Source organism: Saccoglossus kowalevskii, chromosome 13 (assembly GCF_978046115.1).
Source record: "Saccoglossus kowalevskii chromosome 13, keSacKowa6.1, whole genome shotgun sequence".
NCBI classification, from domain to species: Eukaryota; Metazoa; Hemichordata; class Enteropneusta; family Harrimaniidae; genus Saccoglossus; species Saccoglossus kowalevskii.
The window spans coordinates 32,711,510-32,730,040 of NC_140653.1; the positions used below are offsets into that span (position 1 = coordinate 32,711,510).

General features: G+C 36.3%; 1 protein-coding gene across 1 annotated transcript; it reads left to right on the plus strand.

Annotated features, from left to right (window-relative positions):
- Positions 1-9,618, plus strand: LOC102801937 (DNA-directed RNA polymerase II subunit RPB1-like). Its single transcript, XM_085507412.1, is given in 18 exon segments — positions 1-75; positions 1,424-1,693; positions 1,906-2,088; positions 2,315-2,594; positions 2,818-2,987; positions 3,095-3,315; positions 3,723-3,855; positions 4,109-4,233; positions 4,533-4,740; positions 4,952-5,105; positions 5,469-5,524; positions 5,741-6,070; positions 6,332-6,400; positions 6,402-6,461; positions 8,610-8,832; positions 9,092-9,302; positions 9,421-9,524; positions 9,527-9,618. Coding segments are annotated over 18 exon segments (2,964 nt in total).
- Positions 9,619-18,531: the final 8,913 nt, after the last annotated feature.

Genomic DNA, 18,531 nt, shown 5'->3' on the forward strand with positions numbered 1-18,531 from the left:
ATGTGCAACGATTCAAAGGCCCCTTTACGGGAAGTAGTACGAGTGCAGTTCAGCATATTGAGTCCTGATGAAATAGTACGGATTCTTATTATTTGTATTTATTTCTTTGTAGTTAACTTCGCAGTTGGTAAACATGCTGCTATAATAACACTTGATCGCGAGATGTATCCGCCAGTGCAAAGCAAGTTGTATTATTATTGTATGACGTCATCCAGATTTCTTAAAACAAACTTAGTTAGTTGGTGCCTCTTCAATTCTGAGTTGCTCGGTTTGGCTTGTGCTTTCATTTTAATCCCAATAACGACTACTAGTATATAATCCAGACTGACACAGTGCAACATGAAGATTGCTGTATAGCCTGGTGAACTAAAATCTGGCATACACGTATCAACAAAATAAAATTACATGATAGTAAACTTATGTATAAAGAGATGACATTACCGCTTGTGTGGGAAGTTTTTTTTTGTACCACTAATTATAAGATCCTATAACCCTCACTTTATTTGTGTATGCCCCCTTTAAATACCTATAGGTGTCCTTATGAAAGAGGCATATGCAATTAAATTGGGAAGTGTTTGAGGGTAGGGTTAGGAAGTAAGAGTTCCTTAGGGCCCCTCACTTATAACTCTAATCCTAACCATGACCCTCCATTGCCTCCCCCATTTCAATTGTATATACCACACTTAAGTTATTTGAAAGGGCGTATTGAATTACAATGGGGGCCTTGATTGTTAGGTTTGGGGTGAGGAGGCCATAAAGAACTCTTTCTGGTGGGGGGGTGGGGGTGGTGGTATGAAACCCTATTATATTCTTTACACAACAGTCATTACCAGTAGTTTATTGCCCACCACCTAGATTGGCGCAGTTGGGGCGATTAATTTGTTTTTGTAGTTTAAATAAAATAAACAATTTCGCGAAATAGAGGTGTTAGCGCGAAATCCCCAACACTTCCATTTCACGAATTTTCTTTATTTTTTTTTAACTACAAAAACAAATTAATCGCCCCGACTGCGCCAGTCTACCTATCACCTTGCATTGTTACTATATTTGTATGCCAACTCTGTATCTGCTTTGTGTACTCAAATTCAAAATGTTGCAGAACGTTCAGTGATCATATGTACATGTACTAAAACCAAAACTACCAGTCGAGACATGTTACATATCAGGTTAGGTTTAAGACACAACACATACCAGAAATAGGTGATATCACCATGGATTAACCACTTAACACATACTGATGGTATTTATATTAATGTCTCACTGTGACAAATTGATTGACAATTCAATTCTATGCGAGATGCGCAATGCATGAACCATATTTTGTTGTTAGTAATTGAATTAACATTCATGGGTGATATATTGTAAGCTCCACTAAACAATGACCATGATATTATAAATAAAAACACGATACCATTATTTCCAGAAACGAATGTCTGTAACTGAAGGTGGCATCCGATATTCAGAAACTACAGAAGGTGGACGACCTAAATTACTGGGTTTGATTGACCCACTACAAGGTGTAGTGGACAGATTATCACGATGTCAAACCTGTGCAGGAAATATGCACGATTGTCACGGACATTTTGGTCACATAGAATTGTCCAAGCCTGTATTCCATGTTGGATTTATTGCCAAAGTTGTTAAAGTTTTGAGATGTTTCTGCTTTTATTGTTCAAAGTTGTTGGTTGATAATGTAAATATCTAATTCAGAATTGGAAATAATTTTTTTTTTAAACTGTAAATTTAGTCTAAAAATAATAAAGTGAAATGGTAAATTAGTAACTTCAGCCATATTTTATTTGTATTACATGTACTACATTCTGTACCTACATGCTTACTCCCAGAATGCAGTATTCCTCTATGATATACAAATACATATACCTAATGTTGTGTGTTTATTGCCAGAATCATCCCAAAATCAAAGAGATTTTAATCAAGTCCAAAGGGCTACCTCACAAAAAACTGGAACATGTGTATGAACTGTGTAAAGGTAAAAAGGTGTGCGAGGGCGGCGAGGAGATGGACCACAAATTTGATGCTGATTTGGCACAAAGAGAAGATGAAGCAGATCAACCAGCCAAACCTAAGGTAAGTTAGGCATACTAGTATTCATGTGTATGAGTGTATCTATGGCTAGTTCTGATTTATAGATTATGTGCATTTCTCAGACATTCAGAGTCAATATTCGAAGGCATACATTTTACTCGCCATGCAAAATCTGAATCTTATTTTTATAGTCAATGCCCAAGGTTTCAGCCACTTGTCAGAGGGATCATGCTATGGTATTTATGTAATAATTTGTTTGGGTTATCAGGGTCATGGTGGATGTGGTCGATACCAACCTAGTATCAGGAGGGCTGGTTTAGAGTTGACAGCTGAATGGAAAAATGTTAATGAAGATTCACAAGAAAAAAAGATCATACTTACAGCTGAAGGTGTTTTAGAAATATTTAAAAGGATATCAGATGAAGAGTCTTTGATTATTGGAATGGATCCTCAGTATACTAGACCTGATTGGATGATTGTAACAGTGTTACCAGTGCCACCGTTAGCTGTAAGACCAGCTGTAGTTATGAATGGTTCAGCTAAAAATCTAGGTTATTACTATAATTGTAATACTTTTATTTCTGATGGATAAATATACTGCCAGTACCTGAGCAACGCTTTAGTAATATTAGTGTTAAGACAACTAGAAATGTTGTTAATCTTGGAGATCAAAGATCTTTGTTTACTTTTAATAAATGTGGACAAATTCAACAATGTATGCTTTGTACCATACCATGCAAACTAATATGCATTGCTTCCATTCACCATTTTAGGATGATTTGACCCATAAGCATAAGTTGGCAGATATTGTGAAAGCCTCTAACCAGTTAAAAAGAAATGAACAGAATGGAGCCGCTGCACATATTATTGCTGAAGATACTAAAATGTTACAATTCCACGTTTGCACTATGGTTGACAATGAACAACCAGGTTTACCAAGGGTAAGTTTGCTATGGTATTACATTTTACAAATACTTTGTGGCTGTTTGAAAGGGTTTACTCCATGGTGCAATTAATGCAGTATTCTGTGTTTATTTTACATTTTTAGGCAATGCAGAAATCGGGACGTCCCTTGAAGTCGGTTAAACAGAGACTGAAAGGCAAAGAAGGGAGAATCCGTGGTAATTTGATGGGAAAACGAGTTGACTTTTCAGCCCGAGCCGTTATTACTACAGATCCCAATCTTTCTATTGACCAAGTTGGTGTACCTAGGACTATTGCACAGAACTTAACATTTCCAGAGTTGGTCACTCCATTCAACATTGACAGGTAAGACTGGCATGGTCACATGTGCATACTTAGCTTTTGAATGTCATTTAGACCATGAAAATGTCATTGTTGTCTTCTATTATGTTACACAACATTGTTTATAATAATAAAACCGAGACATTCTCCAGCCATGACCACCCCCACCCCCTCTCCACATGATCACTGGTATCAAAATTGACATTCTTTTAATTCAAACTGTCCTTGTATTCTTATGTGCATATGGATCCATTTTCATAGCAATATTGGCCCCACTGGTACATGTCACTTTTGTCATACATGTAATCATGACTTTGATTAGAAGTCGTGCTTCTGCTTGAGATGCTTTATACACCTGTAAAAAGCAAATACTCTGCCTATAATGTACACTGTATGTGTAATATTATAAAGTTGTATATTTGATTCTATAGAATGCATGAATTGGTTAAAAGAGGCAATAACCAGTATCCTGGTGCGAAGTATATTATTCGCGACAATGGTGACAGAATTGATCTGAGATTTCATCCCAAAGCTAGTGATTTACATTTACAGTGTGGATATAGGGTAAGAAATGATTCTAGTCGGTGCATGTTGAAGTATGAAGTAAAACCATATTTAGGCTTTGTAGGAAATTTTTATTCATTTATTGCATTTCTTATTCTGTTATGAAATCCATAAAAAAAATGCAGTGTGGTTAAATGGCATTAAGATGTAGTTGTATTAACATCTGTTATTTTAAAGACATCTTTGTAATATGATTGTCTGACCTTGAAACTAAAACATGTTGTTTATCATTGCTGATTGTTATGTATTACAGGTGGAGAGACATATCAGGGACAATGACTATGTTATATTCAATAGACAGCCTACGCTGCATAAAATGTCTATGATGGGTCATCGTATCAAGATTTTACCGTGGTCAACATTTCGACTTAATCTGAGGTATTATATTATCTATTGAATAAATGAATATGTGAAGGCTTATCTGCTGAAAACTAGATTGCATCAACTATTATATATCATAAATATGGTGAGATAGTAAAAAAAAAACGAGCATGTTTGTGCAGACTAATATAATTTGGCATACATACAAGTACATGTCAGACACATAAAATTGTGAATAACTACACAAATGCTTTCTGTTAACCAGTTAGTTTAGATCATGGCAGATGTTTAATTCACTTTTTACTAATATACTTTTTTAGATGATTTGCAAGGCACTTATGTTTGTTTGTTTGCAGTGTAACTACTCCATACAATGCTGATTTTGATGGAGATGAGATGAATCTTCATGTACCACAATCCTTGGAGACTAAAGCTGAAATTAGTGAGATTATCTTAGTACCCAGACAGATTATAACTCCACAATCCAACAAAGCAGTCATGGGTATTCAGAATTCATTAGCAGCTGTCAGAAAATTTACAAAAAGAGATGTCTTCCTTGAAAAGGTAACTTGTATTTCAATGCCTAGGAGTATACACTATTGTTGTTGACACCATTGTTTGCTCCATTGTTAATTTCACGATTTACACCATTGTTGCATCATACATTACACCATACTTTATGACGTTGTCAATCTGCTTTTTATTTGTTGAAAATTGATGAGGACAACTTTAGGCTTTTCGTAACCACTAAAACTAGTGTTAATTTGTATTGCAGGAAGATGTAATGATTTTATTAATGTGGTTGCCATCATGGGATGGTAAAATGCCTCAACCATGTATATTGAAACCCAAACCGTTATGGACAGGTAAACAATTGATGTCTCTGATTGTACCTGGTAAACCCATCCTGATGAAGATGTCAGAAATAGATATGGATAGAATTATTGTTTACTATTATTATTGATATTGTGTATCGTTTATATTATTATACTGCTATAGACATCGTATATACCGCCTAAGCTTGAATGTAACAAAACGGGATACGACCTTGAACACTGTGCTATGTGCGAACGTGAGAGGCAACACCACAATATTTGTATTGACCAATCACAGTATTGTATACTTGTATCTAAGTTTCCCCGCTCAAATTCAGAATCCCCACGAGGGTATATAAGCATCCATTGTAATTGTTTCAGGGCTCTTCTATGTTATGTTCTACTCTTGAAAGTACTTGTCTTGTCTGACTGCTGGACTGCTGGTATTATAAAGAATATTACGTCCAAAAATCCGACTTCCCACAGAAGAAGACACTGGTCCTTATAAATGGATATCACCAGGAGATACTAAGGTAGGTTAATTACTCATGGTGGAGATGCCATGTTCTAAGCATTTAAAACATAAAATAACTCTATTCAAGCTTTTATTAATTTTGATTGCATAAAATATAATGTACTTGCCGTGTGCATGGTTATTACAGTTGTGCTATGTGCATTTGCGACATTCGTCCATAGCAACATTGGTAGAATTGTTGGTACTAATAAATACTACATTATGGTTTATTTAGGTGCTTATTGAGAATGGAGAAGTTTTATCTGGTATTTTATGCAAGAAGACTTCAGGTATATTGAGTGGATCTTTGGGTCATGTGGTATTTGTGGAAATGGGACATGAAATTGCCAAAGAGTTTTATGGAAACATTCAGACAGTAGTAAATAATTACTTGCTTATAGAAGGTCATACTATTGGAATGGGTGACTGTATTGCTGATGCTCAGACCTATGATGATATTCAGAATACAATCCGTAAAGCTAAACAAGATGTGATAGAAGTTATTGAGAAAGCTCATAATGATGAATTGGAACCCTCCCCTGGTAATACTTTGAGACAGACGTATGTGAAAAAAAAACTAGGCACTCTCCCTTGTTCAACATAGTTTGAAAACCATTTTATCAGTTCTGGTGCATTTCTTAGTTCATTCAAGATTTATACCAAAACAAAGTCATGTGCATGTTCCATAATGAATTTGTTTCAAGCGATGTAAATACCTAGATTTCCCAGTGCCTTATCTGCCGGCAGAGCCAGAAATCAATTGAATATATAAATGTATCATTGAACCTAATGTAAAGTTTTTATACATGTTGAATTTCCTTTTCAGGTCAATAGTTTGTTGAATGATGCCCGTGATAAAATTGGAAGTTCAGCTCAGAAAAGTTTATCAGAATTCAAATAATTTCAAAGCTATGGTGGTCGCTGGATCTAAAGGTTCCAAAATTAACATTTCACAAGTAAGAGCTCTTGTTTTAATATTCAGTATTTTTACTTTAAGGCAGGCATGTGTAAAGCAGTTTTCAGTGGTTGCACTTCCGTAATTGTTACTGAAATGTTTTAAATACATGTAATTAAGTTACACTGTTTATTAGTCCTCGTTCGGACGCAGTGTGCGTCTGTGCGTGCGTCCGGACCTGTATCTTAGAAATGCCTGGACCAATCACAATCAAACTTCACACATACATCATATTATACATATGCACGTCAATTTGTTTCACGATCTGATTCAAGATTGCCGAATGGCGGCCATTTTTGTGCTAAAAAATCCTAAAAATCAACTATTTCTCGGCTGTTTACAGATGAATTTTGTTCAAACTTGGTATATACATTAGACATTATGGGACCTTGATGCAAATAATTTTGTATTTCAGATAAGATTCAAAATGGCCGACTGGCGGCCATTTTGTATTAATGAATGTGGTTCTCGTGCCATATTCTGACTTGCTTTCACTGATTATGTTCAAATTTTAAATATTCATTATACATCATGTCATAGATAGACAGATATACTGGTTTGACGATCCTATTCAAAATGGCCAAATGGTGGCCTTTTTTGTGCTAAACAATCATCAAATATCAAGCATTTCTGGCATTTATTGGTGGATTTCGTTCAAACTTGGCACATGCATTAGACATTACGGGTTCCTGATGCTCGTCATTTTCTTTTTCAGATTGGATTCAAAATGCCTGACTGGCGGCCATTTTGTTTTAATGATTGGGCTTCTAGAGCCATATCTCTTAAATGCTTTGACTTATTAGTCCCCGTTCGGACGAAGTCCAAAAACGGGGACTTATAATTCGGTCTCCGTGCGTCCGTGTGTCCGTGCGTCTGTGCGTCCGTCCGGAGTCATATCTCAGAATCCCTTGGACCGATTCCGTTCATTCTTTGCATGTGCTTAGTACTTTATGTGGGACATATGCACATGCAGTGGTTTAGCGATTCGATTCAAAATGGCCGACTGGCAGCCATCTTGTTTTTTGAAAATGTTGTATTTTGGACATGCTTTGTCAGTTTTCATTCAAACTTGGTACATAGATTATACATGTTAGGATACATGTCCATGATGATTTATTTCACAATTGGATCAAAGATGGCCGACTGGCAGCCATCTTGTTTTTTGAAAATGTCGTATTTTGGACATGCTTTGTCAGTTTTCATTCAAATTTAGTACATAGATCATACATGTTAGGATACATGTCCCCGACCGTCCGTGAGTTCCTGAGGAAGTCCGTCCGACCATCCGTGTGTCCGTGCGTCAGTCTATCCAACGTCATATTTCAGAATCCTGTGGACCGATTCCGTTCATTCTTTGCATGTGCCTAGTACCTTATGTGGGACATATGCACATGCAGTGATTTAGCGATTCGATTCAAAATGGCCGTCTGGCAGCCATCTTGTTTTTTGAAAATGTTGTATTTTGGACATGCTTTGTCAGTTGTCATTCAAACTTGGTACATAGATTATACATGTTAGGATACATGTCCATGACGATATATTTCGCAATTGGATCAAAGATGGTCGACTGGCAGGCATCTTGTTTTTGTTTTTTTATGCGGTATCTTGGATGTGCTCTGTCAGTTTTCATTCAAATTTGGCAAATACATGTACTTTATACATGTTAGGATGCATGTCCATGACAATTTGTTTCAAAATCTGGTCAAGGATGGCCGTTTGACAGCCATCTGACTTTTTGGCCTTACTACTATATTTCCACAATTTATGTACCATTTTCATTCGTATTTGGCACATACATCTTACATATCTCTGTGTTTCATATTCAGATCAAAGATGGCTGAATAACGGCTGTTTTTATTTTGGCCATATTACTATGACACGAAACACGTGTTTTCATGTAAATAAACAATCTGTTGTATACGCCACTTGGAACTCAAGTTTCAAGGACACGCTTGCGACAACCTCCGCTTTAATATGACAAGCACAAAGAGAACTTAACGGGGACTGTGTCATTTTCAATGACTTGTTATATTTAAATTTTATATATTCGTTATAAGTTATATATATATACATGTAATCAAAATGGCTGATTTTGAATGCTGTTCCAGAGCAATATCTCTCAATATGGACATGTACTTGTTTTTCCAAGGTTATTGCTTGTGTGGGTCAACAGAACATTGAAGGTAAACGTATCCCATTTGGTTTCCGCCATCGAATACTGCCACATTTCATTAAAGATGATTATGGTCCAGAAAGTAGAAGGTTTGTAGAGAACTCTTATCTTGCTGGTTTGACACCTACAGAATTTTATTTCCATGCTATGGGAGGACGTGAAGGTCTTATTGATACTGCTGTCAAAACTGCCGAAACTGGTAAGAAACATAGCAGTATCGGTGCATTCTATGTTTGTAATAAATGATAGCCAGTGTTTCCCCAGGAAAATAGCATAGCCTATTGTCTAATTTACACATTAATAAAATATGCTAATCATCTACATTGTATCTATTGTTATAATTGTTTATCTTAAATTTAAATTTGGGGAGAACCCTTATAGCATTATGTGTGGTGCGATGAAACTGAATGTTAATATATATTTTTGTACTAATATTAAAATAACATTTTTTATTGCAGGGTATATCCAGCGACGTTTGATTAAAGCTATGGAAAGTGTTATGGTACGATATGATGGTACTGTACGTAATAGTAATGATGCATTGGTACAGCTGAGATATGGTGAAGATGGTCTAGATGGTGCTCATGTAGAGTTCCAAGATATGCCTTCCATGAAACCATCAAATCAAGCCTTTGAAAAGAGATTTAAATTTGATTACACCAGTGATAGGTAATAACAGGAACTCATTCTGCCACTAACTAGCTTTTAACTTTGATGTGTTCTTAAGTTGTAAAGTGTGTATGAATCTGTTAGTCACTATTGTGTAATGTTTTGATGGTTGTATTAGGGTTCTAAGACGATTTTTAACTGAAGATGTTGTCAAAGAAATCATTGGTAGTGCGCAAGTTCAAGCTGCATTGGAAGAAGAGTTTGAATTGTTAAAAGAAGATCGTCAACTCTAAAGAGTATATTTCCAACAAGAGAAAGCAAAGTATGTATTCATTGTACATTGTATGCTGCTATGGTTTCGACATTACACATTTGACATGTCATGTGGTTGCTGTAATGTACAACATACATATGAGACAACAATGTGTTCACCTATATACTACTCCATTATAACAATATTTGATTTGTTTGTTACAGGTTGTTTTGCATATCTTCAATCCTCTAATTTTGGTGAATATTTTTGTCATTTTTGGTAAAAAGTGATATTTTCAACTTCTTGTTAAAACCGCAATCCAATTGCTTTGATATTACATATATAGGTACTACATGTGGATCTCTCTCATATTTGTTCATTTTGTAATGATATCTTCAATTCTCTAATTTTGGTGAATATTTTTGTCATTTTTGGTAAAAAGTGATATTTTCTTCGTTAAAAACCACAATCATTTATGGTTAAAAATTATATTTTTGAATTCTTGTTGAAAACAGCAAGTCCCATTGCATTGATACTATGCATATTGTTCATTTTCTAATGATATCTTCTGTTCTTTAATTGAAATGTGCATTGCTAACAGCGGAGCTATCTCAGCCGAGAGGCTGCTTGTTTTTTTTTTATGACCCTCTTGGCAACTGGGACACTATTTTCTAAGAACTGAATAATGGCAAGAAAAACCAAAGAAATTGACATATTCAAACAAGCAGCCTGTCGGCTGAGATAGCTCCGCTGTTAGCAATGCACATTTTAATTAAGAACTAAAGATATCATTAGAAAATGAACAATATATATAGTATCAAAGCAACTGGACTTGCTGTTTTTAACAAGAAGTCGAAAATATCACTTTTCACCAAAAATATTCATCAAAATTAGAAAATTGAAGATATCATTATGAAATGAACAAATCTGAGAGAGGTCAACATGTAGTACCTATATATGTAATATCAAAGTAATCGGACTTGCGTTTTTTTACAAGAAGTCAAAAATATCACTTTTTACCAAAAAAGTGACAAAAATATTCACCAAAAAATAGAGAATTTGAGATTTTGACATGAAATGAACAAATTTGAGAAAGAACCAACCTAGGTACTTGCATATTAAATTTGAAAACATTCTGACTTGCAGTTTTGAAGAAGAAGTTGAAATTGTAAAGTTGACAACACCGGACAATCAGTAATATGAACAGCTTCGCTGTGTCGACAGCGGAGCTAATAAATATAATATAAAGAGTCATGAAAAAAAAAATTGAAGCCTCATACCTACATCGGATTTTAATCAGCTTGGGGAGATAGGGTTCTCCCTACCAGGGTGTGGAGTTTTTGATAATTCTGAATCTAAATGGAGCATTCTATGGCTTCCTTGGGGCCAAAATTACTATCAGACAGGTCACAGTTGAAGACTTTGGACACTGCAGCTCTAAAATAACTAGACACTTTATTTTTGTAACAAATATTGTAAAAAATAAATACAAAGTTTAAAAGGTTAAATGAATATATTAATGGGCAAAAGGAATGTTATTAGTTATTGCTACATCATCATGAAAAGAAATTCTTAAAAAGTTCCATAAAAATGACTGCCCAATGCAGAAAAGTGTTTTTTCCACTACATACATGTACAAAAAGCTATGATTGTACACTGATCAGAAAAAGTCAAGAAAATTATACAATATAGATTATTTTTAAAACATGCATGAAATTTACTAATAGCACTATGGAGTAAGCGTTGAAAAAAAAAATGTATAAAAGAGCAGAGAATATATAGATTGTGACAGAATTACATTGAATATTGTTTAAAAAGGACAAAGACTTTACAAATCAAAGTGACGTGCTTCAACCTCTAGTTATGGCTACTCCTACAAATTTTGAAGAAAACACATAATCGGGTTCTTGACATGTCAATACACCAGATTTTAGTCAGTAGTACGTCATTTTTGATCATGTATAACCAAATTATTTTATGTGGGTCATTATTTCAATCTAGGTATAATGTTTGAATCATGTGCAAGATACTCATGCATGCATGGAACAGAAAAATGGCTGCCAGTTGGCTAGCCCGAGTTGAATTTTCAAATAAGAGTGACATGCATCAACTACACATAATGATTAATCTTGCAACCAAAACAAAAAAGAAGTCCCGACTTTGCCAGTCTAGCATATGTATTGCACCAGATGTCAAGTAGATACAAGGTTTGAAGAGAAACGGTCAAGGTATTGCCGAGATACAGTCTTGGATGTACACGCAAACGCACGCACCCACACACACACACACAAGACTAAACTACAAGTCCTAGTTCAGGGACTAATAAGATACACATAAAATAAAAATGGGGGGGGGGGGGGTTGTTACACATATGAATATACAGTAAATTACTAATTCTGTAAAACAAATCTGAGATTATACAGCATCCAGTCAAATAGACACACTTGCTTGTTGTCCCTCAGAAATATAAAGTATCTACAGATATCAAGATGTAAAAATTACCTAAAAATGATTTTTATCCAACTCTATTATGAACAGAAATACATTTTGTAAATTTTCATGCCAACTAAACAGAATTAACTTGGTACAAAAATATCTGCTGAAAAGAACATAGTGCATTTGTGATTAGTAGTGCATGTGCTTACATAAATAATAGAGATATATAAATGGTTTATTTTAATAATCTAGCATACAATAAATGCAATAGAAGGTAAATTAACATTGAATGAACCCTGCACTGGTATGGCATCATTGATTTTGAACAGCGCCCTCAGTGTTAACTCGTAACTAGAAATTTTGGATTCTTCCCAAAAGTTTGTTCGATTAAAATAAAAGTGTTTTGCTGTGGTGTATGGAATGCAAGTCTGTGACCGCATTGAAGGATTGACCCTTTCACCACCAGACTTTCTCATCCAAATTTGTCTGCACTTTTTTCATATATTTTTCAATATGAAACAGACCGAATTTAAGTCAATTTGCAGTTTTTATTCAAAAAATTTGGCTATTTTTGTTCCTATCTTCTGACAGAAAGTGCAGACTATAAACAGGACTTGTGATGAAAAGAGAGAAATGGTGGTAAAAAGGTTAAGTAGATATTATAAAGTAAAATCCACTACATGGCAGTCAATTCATCAAAGTGTATCAATACATCTAAAAGAGGGACCAATTTGGTACCAACATTTGAACATGCTACAGCTTGCAAATATTGTTGTTCATGCAGAGACATTGATCGTTCAAGAACACCTAGACCATGGAGAGAAGCCCTGAATGTACGAACTTTCACTTCAGGAAATGCAGTCTGCTTGACTAATAAGGTAGGCATCATAATAATCCCACCACGTTCAATGCTTGGAATTTCAAAGTTTCGTAAACATCTTGGGATACATGTATTAGGATTACAGAGGTGAGATAAAAGTAGTGCATGCTGTTCTACGTCTCCAACATTGATGACATCTTTGTGCTTGCGATAAGACGCTGGTAATAATTCACAATATATTGCCTGACTGCCTTCTGCATAAATTCCTTCATGGATTTTGAGACATTTAACAAATAGGTTGAACAGATTATGAGGATTTGAGGCCACATATGAAAAGAAGACATCTATGATCAGTTTTTGCAAACAATAGGTTTGATTCCCATACAGAATGCATGGAAGTATATGCATCTTATTTAGCACTGAAATTTTCTTCCACTTCACATGAGTAGAGATTGGGAAATGTAGTAGTGGTAAAATGGAATTGTTTTTTCCTGAACTCAAATATTCAGCCACAGATTCAGTTCGGTTGAGTTTTGATAAATCTTGCACAACAAAACTTTTCATAAATTCTTGTTTTGAAGGGAAATCTTTGACATAAGAATGGGATTTATCCATGCTTGGCTTTTGCGAATTACTTTCTTCCACTGATAGCACAAGAACTGTATCTTTGTTAGATAGATTGTGATTGTAATCAGTGACTGTAACATCTTTGAACCTGTGTTGTTCATGGCAAGTGGCTGCAATCTCCAGATCACTAGATTTATTGGTACAATCATTATCAGAGTGTTGAGCTGATTCACAAGGTTCAATGGCAAGACAAGTACCGGTACTCACTCCTTGCAAAGGAGAGTTATGTTTAGTTTCACAATTCATATACTGCAGTGTGGCTGGTCCAGCATCAACTTTGTGACTAGATTCTTGGGAGGATTCACCTACCATGGACGCTTCCACTATGTTTGATTCTTCCTTTCCAGTTGTGCTTACCACTGATGGTCCATCTAATACTAATTTAGAACCATGTGGTTCTACTAAACTTGTAGTGTTAGAGGAGCCAACTGAATCAAGCATTTCACACTCTAGTATTGGCATATCAGTTGAATCTACTGATGTGTCGTATTTACAGTTGAAAACTGACAACTCTGGTGTTAATACTGGCATTTCACTTTTGCCATCAAATTGTTCAATAAAGTTCATTCTAACAGTTAGCTGGCCAAATTCTTCAAAATGCCCTTGTGCTGGTGATGTGCTATTCTCCTTAGAACACTTATCAGAGTTTAACACATTCAGTTCCAATCCATCACATACTGGGTGTACACTGCCCATTCTGTTAAATTCTTCTTCTGTGATATGTACTGCTTTAATCTCACTAAAAGTTTCACCAGGGTTGGCAAACAGATTTCTCTCTGTAGAATCCTCCACGCTGCCTATTTTACTAAACTCTTCTTCTGTGATCTGCACTGCTCTAATCTCATTAAAGGTTTCATCAGAGTTGGCCAAATGACTCATTTCTTTAGGTTCCACTTTATTATTACACTTTTCGTTGGTCATATGCAAAGGGCTACTTACTGTTATTAATGATTCATCACTCAGACTTTCTTGACCATGAGTCTTAATATACGACTCATAATTCAACTTCTCTTTCACAGTGAATTCAGCAGGTACCATTTCACAGGATACAATATTTGTAATTAAAATATCCATAGATTCATTGTTCTTATTATCACTGCTACCAGTCACTTCAATAAACTCTTTTTTGATTGGTAATTGTTCAAATGGTTTGAAATCCCTTGTATTCAGTTTGGCATTTTGACCTAGATCCGAGAAACGGCTATCACAGGTTGCCACATCGTTAGTCTGCGTGATCAAGTTTCCTGTGAGATGACTGCTATTAGGTGTTGCTACATTGTTTTTCTGCATAGTCAAGTTTCCAGTGAGATGACTGCTATCACATGTTGCCACATCGTTACTCTGCGTGATCAAGTTTCCAGTGAGATGACTGCTATTAGGTGTTGCTACATCGTTATTCTGCGTGATCAAGTTTCCTGTGAGATGACTGCTATCACAGGTTGCCACATCGTTATTCTGTGTAATAAAGTTTCCTATGAGATGACTGCTATTAGGTGTTGCTACATCGTTATTCTGCGTGATCAAGTTTCCTGTGAGATGACTGCTATCACATGTTGCCACATCGTTACTCTGCGTGATCAAGTTTCCAGTGAGATGACTCCTATTAGGTGTTGCTACATCGTTATTCTGTGTAATAAAGTTTCCTGTGAGATGACTGCTATTAGGTGTTGCTACATCGTTATTCTGCATGATCAAGTTTCCTGTGAGATGACTGCTATTAGGTGTTGCTACATCGTTATTCTGCGTGATCAAGTTTCCTGTGAGATGACTGCTATTAAGTGTTGCTACATCATTATTCTGCATAGTCAAGTTTTCAGCAAAATGGCTGTTACTATGTGTTGCTACATTGTCAGTTCTTGTAATAAAGTTTCCAGTGAGATGACTGCTATTAGGTGTTGCCACATTGTTTTTCTGCATAGTCAAGTTTCCAGTGAGATGACTGCTATTAGGTGTTGCTACATCGTTAATCTGCGTGATCAAGTTTCCAGTGAGATGACTGCTATTAAGTGTTGCTACATCATTACTCTGCGTGATCAAGTTTCCAGTGAGATGACTGCTATTAGGTGTTGCCACATCATTATTCTGCGTGATCAAGTTTCCAGTGAGATGACTGCTATTAGGTGTTGCAACATCAATGTTCTGCGTAATCAAGTTTCCAGTGAGATGACTGCTATTAGGTGTTGCGACATCACTATTCTGTGTAATCAAGTTTCCAGTGAGATGACTGCTATTAAGTGTTGCTACATCATTATTCTGCATAGTCAAGTTTTCAGCAAAATGGCTGTTACTATGTGTTGCTACATTGTCAGAAGTTGCACAACTTCCAACAGAAGATAAAGAATTGGCATCAGAACTGAAGTCAGAAAAACACTGACCACTTTCATTGGGCATTGTATCTACAAGAGAATTTCTGGACTTACAGGCATCTGTATTACAACTGCTTGTTGTGTTCAAGTTATCATTTGATGACATCAGTTCCATTTTATCAATTTCACCAAGATAAGGTTTCAAGCTTACTACATTAATTATTTGTATCTGCCCAAGACTATTGCAACGTTCATAGTTTCCAGAAGATTGGTTCTTTAACTCCCGCAATTGCTGTAGCTTAGCCCTGGTTCTCTGTAATGCAATTTCCACTGTAACAGGGGAGGTCTGATGTTCATCAGCTGGCTTCTTGTCAGTATTTATCATGTGTTCATGTACTGTCAGTTGTTTATGAGTGTATTTGTATGTATCTTCCTCTGGGAGCATTATAGAGGAGTATCCAGCAGCACTTACATTAGGAGTTTTGTTTGGTTGCCCTATATCCAAAGTTCTTGGATATTGTTTTATTTGCGCCTCTGCCTGATATTTCTGATTTGAATTAATACTCCTTTCATGTTGTGAGTGAAACTGACTGGTGCTAAAGGAGTTAGCCCAGGGTACAGGACACCAAGAAGGCACTTGAATTCTTTGGTTCACCAATGGCATGTAAATTGGGGCTCTATGTGGCTTGAAACCATGATTCGAACTGGGAGGTCTGCGATATGGGTGATTTAGTTGACTATATGGTCTAGCATTTGGATGCTTTGGTTGATGACGTAGTTTCACTGCGTCGGTGTTTAAATGATGAACTCCATTGCTATTGCCCCGAGTAGGGTTGGGGTTTTCATCAGATTTGTCTGGGACATAGTGAGATGACATTCCATTTTGGTGAAGAAGAGGCAGATTTTGTATTCTTGGGTCAAAGTTCACTGGACCAGTATTCCTTACTTGATTCTCATGCAGCATTTCACGACGAGCAAATGCAGAATTTGCATATGGAAATTGTGGGGTATACATACATGTAGTATGTCTTTCTGTAACAGAACTAATAATCCCAGAAGATGGTCTTATTACATTTAGAAAGTCTTTACCCGAATGCAGGCTTAAATCGATGTTATGTTCCTGCTGTTGATCCTGCTCATACATGCATGTACTTTTCAGATGCTGTTTATTAATAGAGTAATTTCTATGGCCAACTCTTAGTTGCTGATTCTCAAGACCATTTCTATTTTCAATTTTCTGGCATCTCTTAAGACCATTGCCATTTAAACTCCCCAGCTGCCATTTGTCAAGACCTTTTTCATACCCACTTCCTAGCTGCAGTTTCTGAGGACCATTGTCATATCCACTCCCTCGCTGCCATTTTTCAAGTCCATTGTCATTTCCATTCCCTCGCTGCCATTTTTCAAGACCTTTTTCATACCCACTTCCTAGCTGCTGTTTCTGAGGACCATTGTCATATCCACTCCCTCGCTGCCATTTTTCAAGTCCATTGTCATTTCCATTCCCTCGCTGCCATTTTTCAAGACCACTGTCATTTACACTCCCTCGCTGCCATTTTTCAAGACCACTGTCATTTACACTCCCTCGCTGCCATTTTTCAAGACCACTGTCATTTCCACTCCCTCGCTGCCATTTTTCAAGACCACTGTCATTTACACTCCCTCGCTGCCATTTTTCAAGACCACTGTCATTTACACTCCCTCGCTGCCATTTTTCAAGACCACTGTCATTCACACTCCCTCGCTGCCATTTTTCAAGACCACTGTCATTTCCACTCCCTCGCTGCCATTTTTCAAGTCCACTGTCATTTCCACTCCCTCGCTGCCATTTTTCAAGTCCATTGTCATTTCCACTCCCTCGCTGCCATTTTTCAAGTCCACTGTCATTTCCACTCCCTTGATGCCATTTTTCAAGACCACTGTCATATCCACTCCCTCGCTGCCATTTTTCAAGTCCATTGTCATTTCCACTCCCTCGCTGCCATTTTTCAAGTCCATTGTCATTTACACTCCCTTGCTGCCATTTTTCAAGACCACTGTCATATCCACTCTTTCGCTGCTGTTTATCCAAACAATCGTCAGAACATGTAACTTTTCTTAATTCATGTTCGAGAATGGTGGTAGATTTTCTCTTCATTGCAACATGATTGGATTTCCATTTACTGAGCTTGAACTTACTTTCCAAGAAGTTTTGATAGTACCCATTGTGATCTGATTGTGATATACTGCTTGGTACATCTTGGCCTGCCATAGCTAGCTGTCAATATAAAAAAGTGGGAAATTGAGTAAAACAAGGAACCAGTCATATTTAACAATGCAAATTGAAAGAACTTAAAGGACAGTAGTCGTCGCGCCCCACATGCGCGAGATATATGGGTCTCATATAAGATGGCGACTTTGACTATTGCGCAGATCAACAAGTACAAACAGATGTTTCCAAGCTTTAATTACGTAATTTTAGGTGATTGGAAGGTATCGAAGGGCAGTATTCAGTCACGACCAGGTCAACCCTCATACATGTACTTGTGGTTTCCATTTGAAGAACGCATTGGATTGTGGGAAAATCAATATTTATCAACACAAATGTCGCACATGCACAGCACAATAACCACCTTTTCGTGTTGTTATTAAAAGATTAGCTTGAGTGATTGAATAATTACTTTTGTAAATATTTAGGATACATATTCAGGAACAAGACATTTTTTGGATACTGTAAAATACTTTTGCTATTTTCACTTAAGGAATGAGTCAGTGAAAATAAAATACAGCGAATATACCTATTTTCATATATTTTACATTCAACTTGTCAAATATCAGTGAAAATAAATCACACACAAAATACCTAAA